General features: G+C 38.6%; 1 protein-coding gene across 1 annotated transcript in view; it reads left to right on the top strand.

Moving 5' to 3' along the window:
• Nucleotides 1–13,029, top strand: part of STK33 (serine/threonine kinase 33) — a 55,668-nt gene extending 42,639 nt beyond the window's left edge. The window contains exon 12 of the mRNA XM_016206609.2: nt 12,194–13,029. Within this exon, the coding sequence (XP_016062095.2) occupies nt 12,194–12,406 (213 nt within the window). The 3' untranslated portion in view covers nt 12,407–13,029. The remainder of the gene's footprint in view (nt 1–12,193) is intronic.
• The last annotated feature ends 748 nt before the right edge of the window (nt 13,030–13,777 follow it).

Raw genomic sequence — 13,777 nt, 5'->3', positions numbered from 1 at the left:
ATTTAATATACTAAGTTTTTTCAAGGATTTTTGTGAATAAATATGTTACTTTGTTAATTATATTGAAGTTGAGTTTATGTTAAGAATTTACTTTTTCCTTTCAAATCTTCATTAACAGCAAGTAGTGGTATATAAAATTCTTAAAGTGATAACTGAAAACAGGGTTGGCCACTTACTCTTGAATCCATACAGGATTCATGTAGTAATTAATATTCTTAAGAGTGAAATTTTATTTTTGTTGAAATTTATTCTATGAATATTGAAATACTTCCCATGGGAAAATTTTGTTTGTTAAAATTATAAGGACAACTTGATGTGATAATATGAATTAAGAAAATGTATATGATTCTCTTTCCATTAAAATGTTTGAAAGTTGGCTTTAATTTAAAAGAATATCTGCCAGCAGTTCCTGCTTTCCACCTTACCATTGTTACCTCTTCTGGAGAATCTCATAAATCCATTTGGAGCTCCGGATTTTGTATTTCTCACAAGCCAGGAAAATCACACTTTTTAGATAAGTGGCAGAGCTCTTAGAAAACTAGCAGAGAAAGTGAAGATTTGTCATAAACAGAAACACTTAAAATAAGCACTTTCCTCTTTCCCTGAGTAGTGTTGCCCTAGTTCCATGTGCCTGGACATTGCAGAAGAGCTCAGTCCGCATCCCCGCACTAGCCGTGCTTGGACTAAAGGCGTCACACTTCACTCTCAAACTTGCTTTCAAGTAGTTGCCATTTGGCAATGTCCTTTTTTTCTTTTCTAACTTTTAGCCTATATTAGGTAATGGTATTCTTTGAGGACAGAAAAATTGTCTCATGTTTATCTTCTATTTTCCAAGCTGAGTAGGCCTAGATAATGTTTTGTGTTATTAGGTAACCCTCTGAATTCCCTACAGTGGGTCCTTAATCTATTCTCTCAGGTAGACCCAAGACTAACTCCTACATTTACTCATCTTTAAATGATACACTTGGCAGACCATTGTTTCTTGCAAGAGAGTGAAGCTTTTAACACTAGCTCCTTAGTGATTTCTGATAAATAGTACAATACTTCCATTATTTATTAAGCTCAGAAAACAATTTAAGAGAAATGAATGTCACCAAGGGAGGCACTAGAAACTCTGGATGTGATAGAAATACTATATTTGCATCACAGAATTCTTGCTTCATAAAGGACATACTTCTTAGTTGTTAAATTATTTGTTGAATGAGGTTGAATATATTTGTTTAATGAAAATGGAAAAAAAATTTTTGATTACTTTGTGATAATTTTTCTTGACTGAAAACATGCCTTTATGATATCACAGGAGATAATACATGTAGCAGATACTTTACCTAGTCTAGAAAGTAGAAAGGCACGGTGGCTTAGAAACTTTGAAAGTTATTTTGATCAATGAAATGTATTTATATAGTAGTTCTTAAAGACATGAAGTGTTTGAAATTTAAAAACACTGAAATCAAACAGTTGAGTTATGGTACATCGATATGTTTCTCTAAGGAAAAAGTCAGGTTTTCTTGGTATTTTAGTTGAATGGGATAAAAATTTTCTTTACAAATTAAATTCTAACTCTCTGAGCCCATGTGAGTCACATGCAGGCTTGGTGGTGCTTGCACAATTCTGGCACATTTTTGTTCCCCAGCAGTGAAGCATTGCAACCTGGTATATGTGCCCAGGCACTGCACTTAAAATATCATAATGGTTAAAAGCACAAGCCCCGGATCTAGGCTGCCTGGGTTCAAATCCCGGCTTTACAACTTATAAGCTTTACTACTTTGAGCAAGTCTCTAGGCTTGTTTTCTCATCTGTAAAATGGGATTAATGGCCTTAACCAAAGACTAAATGAAGTCTCACATGTAACACTCTTAACATATGGTAAGCACAGATTAGTGTTAACTTATTTTTATTATTATATTGCATAGAATATTACTAAAATTGCGTGATTTTTCCTGCCTGCTTCAAGGCTTCTCTGGATATAGGTGTTGAAATAAACTAATGAAAAAGAAACTAAGAAAAATAATTACTATTTTCATAGGTGATAAGGGAATCCCTCCAACCTCATTTTCCCTCTGCGTTTGGAAGGGTCCCTAGGGTACTGTGATAACATTATTTCCCTCAATTATTCAATCCCTCCCTGTGAGGGATTATACATTCACACCCTTTGCCATGTGACTTTGCAGCTCTCCCTGTTATAGTAGATGAAGGAAATTCTCTCACTCCACTAATGTTGGTCTGAGCTGCATGACTCACTCTGGCTACTGGAATAGTAAGAGGTGTGATGTAAGCAGAGACCTTAAAAGCGTTTGCATGACTGAGCTTGCTCTCTTGTATTTATGCCACCTGCCATGAGAAGAATATGCCTACGGGAAGCCACAGTTCTTGGAATCATGAAGATTTGTGGAGCAGACCTGAACCTAATACAAAGCCTAAAGTCTAGCCTACCACAGCCAAGCCCTACAGCTAATTGAGAGAAATTGTTTGTTGTTATAAGATACTGAGACTTTTGTCATATTGCTTATGTAGTTGTACAGAAAAGAGTTAACATAACAAGCCTGAACTGCTGTCTTTGGAAAGGTTTGCTTGCAAGGCTTGCCCTTGGTTGGCTTCTGGGAACTGAGATTTTGGGATGGGTGCAACCGTTAACTGATAAGAATGATTCATCGAGCCTAAATTGTTTGTACAAACAATATGCTTTCTGCTGAACACCTGCTTTCCTTCTGGGAATCTGGCCTTCTGGCAGGTGCTAGGCAGAGGCTGCCTCCATGACCAGCTCCCAGTGAGAACCCTGAGCGCTGAGAGAGCTTCCTTCGTTGGCTACATTTCACATGTGTTGTCGCAGCCTGTTGCTGGGGTAATTAAATGCATCCCGTATGACTCCTGGAAGAGAATCCTTGAAAGCTTGAGCTGGTTTCCACTGATTTCCTCAAGTGCCTTTTACTTTTGCTAATTGTGCTTTACATCCTTTCACTGTAATAAGTCATAGCGATGATACAACTATATGCTGAATCCTGTGGGTTCTCCTAGTGATCATGGAACCTGGGGGTGATCTTGAGGACCGCCCAGCCCAGTAGCATGATTGCAGCGGCTGCTGACTAATACAGATACAAACGATTGATTGTGCCGACATGAATCTTGGCCTGTTGTTCTTTGATATAATGCTGTTTGCAATGCCAGTGGCTAGTTTGGATTTATAGAATTCCATAAACAACAATGCTATTGTCTCTGTTTTACTCCCACTAGAACCCCCTGTGTAAAGGCTTAGGTTTCTCCATAGACTTTGCCGGGCTTTCATAGTTAAAAGGATATATTAGTGAATCCTTTCAAATCATTTCCCTGCTCTCCCAAGCCTATACTATGTATATCTTTTCCCTGTGGAGAAACAACCATTAGGTTGGGTTATAAATAGTACTGCTTCAAATCAGATGCATTAATTTGGGACCATTCATCTTTTTTCCTGCCTTTATGCAATAACTGTCACATGTAATTATAAATTCCACAAAACAATGTTTTAATTTTTGTTTTAAACAGTCATATGTATTTCCAAGAAATTAAGAGGAAAATCTCTCATATATTTACCCAGACATTTACTATTTATGATGCTCTTCTTTCCTTCCTGAAAATCCAAGGTTTCATCTGATATGATTTACCTTCAGCCTGATGAACTGCCTTTGCATTTTTTGTACTGCACGTCTGCTAGCAATGTACTCTCCTAGTTTTCTTTTATCTAAAATGTGTTTATTTTATCTTAATTTTTGAAGGATATTTTTTGTTTATCTTAAAATTATTTCTCTTAATTTTTTGAAGGATATTTTCTGTCAGTTCTGTCTTGACATGTTTTGGGTTCATCCAAGCTTTAGACATGTCTCTGGCTTCCAGTTTCTCTGCTGAGGAGTCACTGTAGTTTGAAGTGTTCTGTGCCTGTATATAATGCACTACTATTCTCTGAATGTTCTCAAGATTTTCCTTTTCTCTTTGGTTTTCAGCAGTTTGACAATGACATTTTTAGACACATTTTTCACATTTATTCTGCTTAGAGTTTGCTAAACTTTTGAAATCTATAAATTTATGTCTTTTAGAAATTGTGTCATTATTTTTTTCTTAATTTTTTTTCTGAGACTCTAATTACTTACATGTTAGACCCTTTGATATTGTCCTATAGGTCATTGAGGCATATTCATTTTTTCAATCTGTTCTTTAAACTGGATATATTCTATTTCTGTCTTTAAGTTTACTCTTCATTTTTCTCCATTTTCATATTAAACCTACCTTGTGAAAGGTTTAATATTTAATTTCATGTATTATATCTTATTCTAAAATTTCCATTTCATCCACTGAGACCTACTTTATTCATTAAATAATATTTGTCTTTAACATCACTGATAATAGTTATGATAACTTTTAAAAATCCTTGTTTGCTAATTCTAACATCTGGGTCATCTCAGGGCCTGTCTCTATTCATTATTGTTTCTGTTGAGTAACTTTGGATTGTATCCTGGATATTGGAAATGTTATAAGCTTAGGTAAGTTCATTTATCTTTAGCTGGGCAGAATTTAGAATACCCCTTCTCTGGCTATCTCCTTTGAGGGATTCTCTCATTACTTTCTAGTATCTATGATTGCTTTAAATGCTATTCTCTAATTCTTTAGACCAGAGAGAGAAAATTGTAAACATATCCAGTTAGGGGCAGTGGTGGGGAGAGGGGAAAGACACATTGCCATCAAAGGTGCATCATTTGACATATCAACAGAAATTATGGAAGCCAGAAGACAATGGAATGATATCATTAAAGTGCTAAAAACAAAACAAAACAAACCTGCCAACTTTGAATTCTTTATTTAGTGATAATTGTCTTCAAAAATAAAGATAAAATATAAATATTTTTAGATATGCAAAAGATGAGGGAATTTGTTACCAGCATAGTTTACTATAAGAGATACTAAAAGAAAAATTTCAAGTAAAGAAAATGATCCCAGATGGAAGTACTGAACTACAGGAACATATGAAGGGCATTGGCAAGAATAAATATTTGAGTAAATATAAAATAATGTTGACTTTAAAACAGTAGCAATAATAATGAACTTTCATTTCAATATACTAGAGAAAGAACAGCAAATTAAGTTCCCTCCCAACAAAATAAGAAGGAAAGAATGATTTCAAAAGGAAGATACTGTGAATGACTTAATGTTAATAAATTGGAAAATTTATATGAAATGGTCAAATTCCTTTTAAAAACATCAAAACAGCTACAAAAATAGAAAAATATAAGTAGTTCTACATTTATTTAAAATATTGAATCTATAATTAGAAACTTTCTAATAAAGAAAACTCCAGTCCCAAATGATTTTACTGGTTAATTCTTCCAAATATTTAAAGAAAGAAGAGAAAGCATGTTACACAAACTCTTGAGAATATTTGTCAACATATTTATAAGGTGAAACATGAATCTTTGCTATTATTACATTAATACCGAAACATGACAGGGGTATTACAAGAAAAGACAATTATTAGCCAATATATCTTAGAAATATAGATCCAAAAGTCCCAAACTCAATATCAGCAAACTGAATCCAGAAATATATAAAGAAGATAATGCATCATGATCAACTATACAGTATATTCCAGGAATGTGTGTTTGGATTAACATCCAAGAATCAACAAATGTGATTCACTGTATTAATAGGTAAAGGGGAAAAGCCACATGATCTTTTCATTAATTTTGAAAAAAAACCTTTGATAAAATTCAACAATCAAACATGAGAAAACCCCTCAGCAGAGTAGGAACAGATGGGAACTTCTTTTACATATTTAGAGATTTTTACCAAAAAAAAAAAAAAAAAAAAAAATCTAAAGCTAGTATTATTTTTAATGGTTTAATATTGAACAGTTTCCTACTGAAGATAAGAGAAAGGCAAAGACATCCTTTTTCTTTCTTTTTAATATGCTAAAGGTCTTAGCCAATACAACAAGGGAAGTAAAAGAAATAAAATCATGTAGATTGAAAAGAAAGAATAAAACTCTACTTGCAGATGACATGATTGTGTACATATTAATCTCAAGGAATCTACAGAAACAGGTTGCAGGATGCAAGATCTGTATACAAAAATCAATTGTATTGTTATATACTAGCAATGACCAATTGGGAAACAAAAATTTAAAATACCATTTAAAGTATTCTTGCAAAACATAAAATACTTAGTGATAAATCTAACAAAATAGGTGTAAGATATTTATAGTAAAACCTATAATATACTGCTGAATGAAATTGAAGAATACTGAAATATATGGAGAGATACACCATGTTCAGTGATTGGAAGATCTGATACTGTTAAGATGTCACTTCTCTCCAAATTATAGCTTTAAAGCAATCTGAATTGAAATCTAGGGTTTTTGCTTTTCTGTTAGAAATTAACAAGATGATTCTAAAATGTATTTGGAAATACATAAGATTTAGAACAGCTAATATAACCTGAAAACAATGAAGTTGGAGAACTTACATGATCTGATTTCAACATTTACTGTATAGCAACAGTAATCAGTACAGTGTGGTATTGGTGTAAGAACAAACAGATCAATAAAACAAAATCAAGAGTCTAGAAATTGACCTACACTTGTGTAGTCGCTTGATTATTGACAGATATTTTAAAGGCATTCAATGGGGAAAGAGTAGTTTTTCAATAAATGGTACTGGAATAGTAGGATATTTATATGGACAAATTAACTTTGGCACCCTTAGCTTACACTGTCTACAAAAATTCATTTGATACGGGTAATAAACCTAAATCCAAAAGCTAAACTCTCTTCCAGGGAGTAGTCGGATTTCTTAGAATACAGAAAGCACTTTTAAAAATGGATAAAATGGACTTCATTAAAAGTAAACACATTTGGCCTGGCCGGGCGTGGCTCAGTGGTTGAGCATCAACCTAGGATCCAGGAGATCGAGGTTCGAGTTCCAGTCAGGGCATATGCCCGGGTCGCAGGCTCGATCCCCAGCAGGGGGTGTGCAGGAGGCAGCCGATCAATGACTCTCTCTCATCACTGATGTTCCTATCTCTCCTTCTCTCTTCCTCTCTCTCTGAAATCAATTAAAAAATATATATATATGTATATATACATATATATATGTATGTAAACACATTTGTTCATCTAAAAGATATTAAAAGGAATAGGCAAGCCACAGACAAGGAGAAAATCTTTGCAATAAATATGTCTGACAAAGGACTTGTATGCAGAATATGGAGACAATTCCTACAACTCCATAATAAGACACCCTGGTTTTAAATTAGGCATAAGACTTGGACAGATGCTTCAGATAGGAAGATAAATAGTCAATAAGCTTATGAAAAAATGTGCAAGATTATTAGGAAGATAAAAATGGTATTAGGAAAAGCCACAATGATATAATACTATACCCTATAGAATTGTCAAATTTAAAAAGACTGGAAAGTCCAAATTTTAGCAAATACTGGAGCAACTGGCATTTTCCTGCATTGCCAGTAGAAATGCAAAATGGTACAGTTCCTTTGGAATACAGCTGGGCAGTCATTTATAAAATTAAGTGTTACCTTATCATTTACCCAGCAATCCCAAATGTAAGTTTGAAAAAGGATTTTTAGAAAATGTTTATAGCAGCTTTCTATATAAACAGCCTCAAACTGGAAACAGCCCAAATATTCATGAATAGAAGAATGGGTACACAGATTGTGATATATCCATGCAATAAAATGTTACTTGGCAATAAAAAAAAATAATTCATGGATGAATCTCAGAAACATGATAAAGTACTATGAGAATCTGGAATTATCTGAATAAAAATTTCAATTAAAAAATGTGAAGTCAGGCACAGAGGAGTTCATACTGTATGTTATTTGATGTATACGAAGTTTTAGAAATAACAAAGTAATTTATGTTGAAAAATATCAGAGCACTTGTAGCTCCAGGATGGAAGGGAGCTGAGTAGGATGTGGGACTAGGAAACTTTCCGGGAAGTTGTTCTGCTTCTCGATTAGCATGCGGGTTATACAGGCCTATGCGTTGTCAAAACCCATAAAACTGTACACTTGAAATTTGTACATTCTGCTGTGTGTAAATTATACTTTAATTAAACAGAAAAGAGAGATGTTTACATCTCTCTCTAATTTGCAAGTTAGATTTTATTTTCATTAACTACATACAAGACCCAGCTCTTTATGTGGGAAGCCACCTTATAAAAGAAATCTATATATGTGGGAGTCAATTTTTCTTCTTTTTTTTTTCCCCTTCCTCCTTCCTTCTGAAAGCTACAGGAATGCGAGAGAAAGTGGGTGACCATGGCAAGCAGAGGTGTAGCCGAAAACTTGTGTCAGAATGCTCTGTCACTTGGACCTTGTACAGGCCTATAATTTGAATGTGTGGCTCTAGAAATGGTTGCTATGGTGATAAGCCACTTTACTTAAATAGCATATATTTTACTCAAAAGTCAGAGAATGGTAACAGTTTCTAGTAATCATGTGCTGGTATTAGCTTTCAGGGATATGCCTAGAGCTTACGGGTTCTGCATCCACTGCCACCAGATGAGTTCGTCAGGTTAAAGCCATGCCAGGGAGTAATGAAATTTGTATAGTTAGCCCAGCTTTCTTGTTACATATCTCCTCTTGCACACACGATGCCCCCTTTTCAAGATGAGTAATGTGAGCTGGAGAAGTCAGGCCAAGGGTGCCGAAGCACTACAAGATAGGACTGAAGGGAACCTTGTTAGGTCGCCTTTTCCATCATTCTGCCTCCAGGAGGACTGACTGTCCTTCAACAGGCCCAAGTGGTCAGACTGCCAAAGGGAGGGACAGTGGAAATGCCCAGGGCAGCCGCTGGTGTAGCCACCCACTGGACTGCTGCGCCCGGAGATGCTGTCCAGCTCCAGCGCTGAAATCTCCCCCTTCTTTGTTTTATAGGTTGTGATTCTATAGAGCCTCCAGTTCTTTATATTTCTAGACTGAACAACTGTCTTATAAAGAAACCTCCACCCTTCCCGGTCTCTTTATTCTGCTCAAGTTGGTTTCAGTGTCTCAGGTGCGACTTCTTCGTGATTTTATGTAAGGACAGATAATTTTTTCTTTGATTTCGAGGATGCTTGCTGATGATAGCCAGGTTTTCTTGGTCACTGTGCAGCAGTGTACCAGTATCTTCAGAGAAGTGTCTACAGTGATTTTTAGACCCTCTTTCTTGGGTTGATGATGGTGGCCAGCAGTCTCATAATGATTATTTAGACTCTTTCCCTCTAGAACTGAATATTGAAGCTCCTCTCTCATCTTTCTCCCCCTTTGTGCAATCTTACGGGAGTCCATCACCTTCTGTTTGCCTTTCATGACCTGGAAGATCTTAGTGACTCCTATAGCCTTGGCAGTTTCACTTTTCATTTCTCTGCCTATTGCTCATAAAACTTACAGATTATATCAGTGACAGCATAGATCTCCGAGGGATTCTATCAGCTATGAGAAAAGAAAAAGAGAAACCTAAAATTTAGATCGTCTATGACCTAAAATCTACGTCCCTGAAAAATAAAGATTTATTCATGTTTCTAGAGAAGAGCCTGGGAGCTAGAATTTGCCTTGGCTGCTTATGTTCCAAGGAGATGAGAGACTTGGCTGTTGGTGAAGAAAGTTTTAGCTCTGCCTGAAGGGCCGCACGAGGGCCAGCCTGCGTCTGTGTTTTGTTGGCATCGGAGAAGTTTCAATGAGGGGAAATTTAAGAGGGCAGACTCAGTCTAGGAAAGCTCTTACGATTCTGCTTCCTAAACTTGATGCGGCCACTGCAAATTAGCAAAGAGAAATGGAAAGTGTACACACACATGCTATTGCACAAGATGCACCCCTATACACAGAAGCTTGTAAGCATTTACAGTGAACAGCTGCGTAAAGATAAGTAGATTTGCATTGATGTTACCAGGGAGCGAAGGAACAAATATTGTGATTTGTTTCCGTGCAGCCAGTTTTAGGCCTGTTTTGGAGCTCAATTAAAATATGGCTGACTATATTTGTTTTAACATGTATTAAATACCAGGCTAGAAACAAAATAAGGAAACAGGCACTCATGTTGCTGGTAAGAGCATTAGTTTAATGACTCAAGTACATTAACTAACAAATGGAAGTGTGAAGAAGAGAGGAAACACTAGGCCAGGTAGGAACGTGAGCGCGTGAAGAAGGAGACGCCGGAGTCTGTATTCCTGCTCCCTGGAGTGTTCGTTGCGGTGGGCAGGCTGGAGAACATTTCCTCCGCGACGTGGACGGTAACTCAGGAGGTGGAAATGTCAGAAGAGAGAGGGTTACACTTAGATTCACCTTGTAATAGGATTTGTATGTCAAGTGAATTAAATTTTTATGAAATGAAATTTCCATGATAGGCTTCATGTCTCGGGGACCAGGGCTGTACTAGACAAAGCAACTTACCTTCAACCAGATTCTAGAACATCTGGGTGCTGTACTCTCACCTATGGCTGAACAGAGGAGCTTTCAGTGAGAGGATACAACCTGTATGACTGAATACTAATGCACTTTAAGTATTTTCTACTCCTTGAAAGATTACACAGAGAAGCAACCCAGAAATTTTCTTGGGGGAAAAAAATCTATGAAGAAAAGGACCTGTTTACATTTCCAAATTTATACAAATTAATTTTTCAGTGAACACAATTACCAGCTCAGGAATTAGCATACACTGTTGCAAAGTCACACACGACTGGCGTTCTGAAGAGGCACATATTTCAGGGCTCTCTTCAATAAACAAACAGAAGGTAAATTTTCTCTTTCCTAAAATACAGGTACCAAAGATGGTTAAATGACCTGTGGTTTTGCTGCAGCGCTGGGAGGTCATTTACTCATTGGACAAATATATATTAAGTGCAACCCCTGTGTATAAAACACGGTCACTTGAATCACAGGAGCCTGAGTGATCAGAGAAACACCAGGTTTATTTGTGTTGTGTTATGTGTAATCTTTTCTTTGAAAATTGCTAACCTGGCTATTAGCTCATATGTACGCTAACCTTCAGTTTCCCTGAGTGCTGACCTTATGCCCCTCCCCAGGCCCTTCTGTGGCAGGGAGCTTGCTCCGTCACCCCCGTGTCTCGCCCCCACCCTGCCAGTGTCGGTCTCCGGAGACAGCCTCTGCTCTTCAGAGCTCTGCGCTCGGCTCCATTTAATTAGAAGCGCTCACACTTTGTTGTTGTTGTTGTTGTTAATCTGTACCTGAGGATATATTTTTTTCCATTGATTTTTCAGAAAGAAGGGAAGGGAGGGGGAAGAGGGAAAGACAGAGAGAGAGGGGACAGAGAAAATCCTTGATGTCAGAGGGACACATCGATGGGTTGCCTCCCACACACGCCCCGAATGGGGCCGGGGATCAAACCCGGGACCTTTCAGTGCCCTTGGCTGGGACTCCAACCACTGAGCAACACTGGCCAGGGATAGAAGTGACCACTTTTAAAACAGGTCTAAGGTCAACATAGACTGCTTCCCTTGCGACAGGATCAGAGACAGTTTCCTCTGCTTGGAGTGAGGTGACCTGAGAAGTACACTTGCCTGTTAAAATCCGTTCTACTTGTGTCATGCTTTAAAGCTATGAAGTCCTTCCACGGCCACTGCCTTATGCATCCCCCTAATGAACCCACGTAGTAAATGTGCAGGCACCGTTTTCCCTGTAGAACAGTGAGGAAGTGAGGCTCCCAGAGGCCTGCAGACCTGTCCGAGCGGTGTGACCGGGACTGGAAGCCAGTGCCGGGAGTCAGCGGAGGGGAAGGTGGGGACGGGAGGAGGGGGCCCTAGGCAGCAACCTTGTACCTAGGGTAGGGAGAGTAGTCACGATGGGCTTGTTGGGGTACCCATGCAAACGTCACAACTTGTCTCGAAATCTGAAGATGAACTGAGTACAGCTGTGTCCAAATGGGCCTCCCTGCGCAAAGGTTCCCAAACGTTTTTCTTTCATTTCATGTGGCAGAGGATCTGAAATTGTACCTTGAGTTTGCTCTACACCAAACACTAAACAATTTTGTTTTCTTGAAGGTGCTAGCGGGGCTCTCTCTGGCATTTCATAACAATTTCACAGTGTAGTTAGTTTGCATCTCCCATCTGGACAGTGTTCAGCTTGCACATCCAGGTCAGGTTTGTAGTTCCTTGCTTCTTTGAATTGATGAATGTTGCTTTGTGTCTGAAAATTAATCCAGGCATTTTATTTCTAGCCCACTGCTTATAAAAAGAAATTTAATGTAACCAGTAAGAAGGAAAATGTGGACGACTGGGACACAAGCGTTTCAAGTTCCATAGCAGGCAGACCCCTTGGAGCTGGAATCAAGGGAGAGCTGGAGAAATCCTCTGTGACTTCAAGCCAAGGAATAGCAACCAAAGCCGCTGCTAAATCCACTGCCCTGCCGAGAACCAAAAAGAAACCGTAAGGTTCCCTCCAACGCCAAACAGTACAGAAACAGAGCCGCTCTTTCCAGGGCTAAAGCGAGGGGTAGGAGGGGAAAGGACAGCACCTTGCGAGCTTTTAGCTTCTTAGCTCCACCGAGTCCTGCCCTGTGTTTGCACCAGTTTAAAATTGAAGCTAGTTGTCTCCGAGCAGTGTGGTGTCAAAGGACAGCCACCAGCAGGCCTGATGGCAGGGCTGTGGCTGAGATCAACCCGAGACATTCTCTAGGGTTGTTTAGAGGAGCAGATACCCTCAGAGCAAGGCTGTAGCTGTACTTGCTCAGTTTTACTTCACATTCTTAGATTGCAGCACAGTTATTTATAGGGAAAATGAGAGCCAAATATGGTAACGGAGGTTCCTGACAATGCTGTGCCCTGTGCACCTAGAGACTTTGTTAGGAAATGACTAATAGACTTACCATAGGTGGAACAGCCCAAGTGCTCCAGCCATTCACGTGCGTTCTTGTGATTGTAGGTTGCTATAGATTGCATAAGACAACTTAATTTAAATGTAGAAAAATAGGAGATTTTGTAACTGCTTGCCATTAACTTGCTGCTAAATTCCCAATGTATTGATTGAATCAATAAAAGACAGCTGTTACCCATGCACATTAATTGTTATGTTCACAAGAAGCGAATGTCGTAAGGTCCTCTAAACTCCTGTGCAGATTATGAGCTTGGCCTGCTGCTGCAAAGGGAGGTGCACATCTTTAGGGAAGGTCATGAGGCTGGATTTGGAGGGAAATACGTCATTGCTCTTGGTATTGTGGGTTTCTTCTTCCACCTGGGCGAATAATTTGCCGTTCCAGGTCAGACCGAGTGAGTGGATGCTTCGCTTGGCCTTCCAAACAAATTCTGAAGAAACAGTTTGCATTGGCCTTACCTTTATAAAGTAGTAACCTAGTTTCATTCCAGTCCCCCTGTCCCAATAGGATTGTCATTTAGGCCTCCAGAATGACCCGCGCCTGGCCAGCTGAGCATGTACTAGTTGCACATACATCCACTCAGTGTCTAAAGGGAGTAGATGTGCTTCTTGCCCTTCATTTGGAAGATGCTGTTGTGCTTCTCAGTGGGTCAAAGATAACCCCGGCCTGTGCTGCCCTTGGCTGAGTAGTTCTGCCAGCATTTTCCTAGTGCCTTCGATGTGCTTCCCCTGGGGGCATCTGACAGCCTTAGTGCATCTAGTTTAAATAGTCTAGACTTTGTTTGGTTTTGTTTTATTTTTTAATATGTCTTTATTGATTGCAGAGAGAGGGAGAGAGAGAGATAGAAACATCAATGATGAGAGTCATTGATCGGCTGCCTCCTGCACCCCCCCCCCCCCCACTGGGGATTGAGCCCGCAACCTGTCCATG

Source organism: Miniopterus natalensis, chromosome 11 (genome assembly GCF_054644295.1).
Source record: "Miniopterus natalensis isolate mMinNat1 chromosome 11, mMinNat1.hap1, whole genome shotgun sequence".
NCBI classification, from domain to species: domain Eukaryota; kingdom Metazoa; phylum Chordata; class Mammalia; order Chiroptera; family Miniopteridae; genus Miniopterus; species Miniopterus natalensis.
The sequence above is the reverse complement of the archived record's forward strand: the minus strand, read 5'-3'. Positions and strand labels throughout refer to the sequence as shown.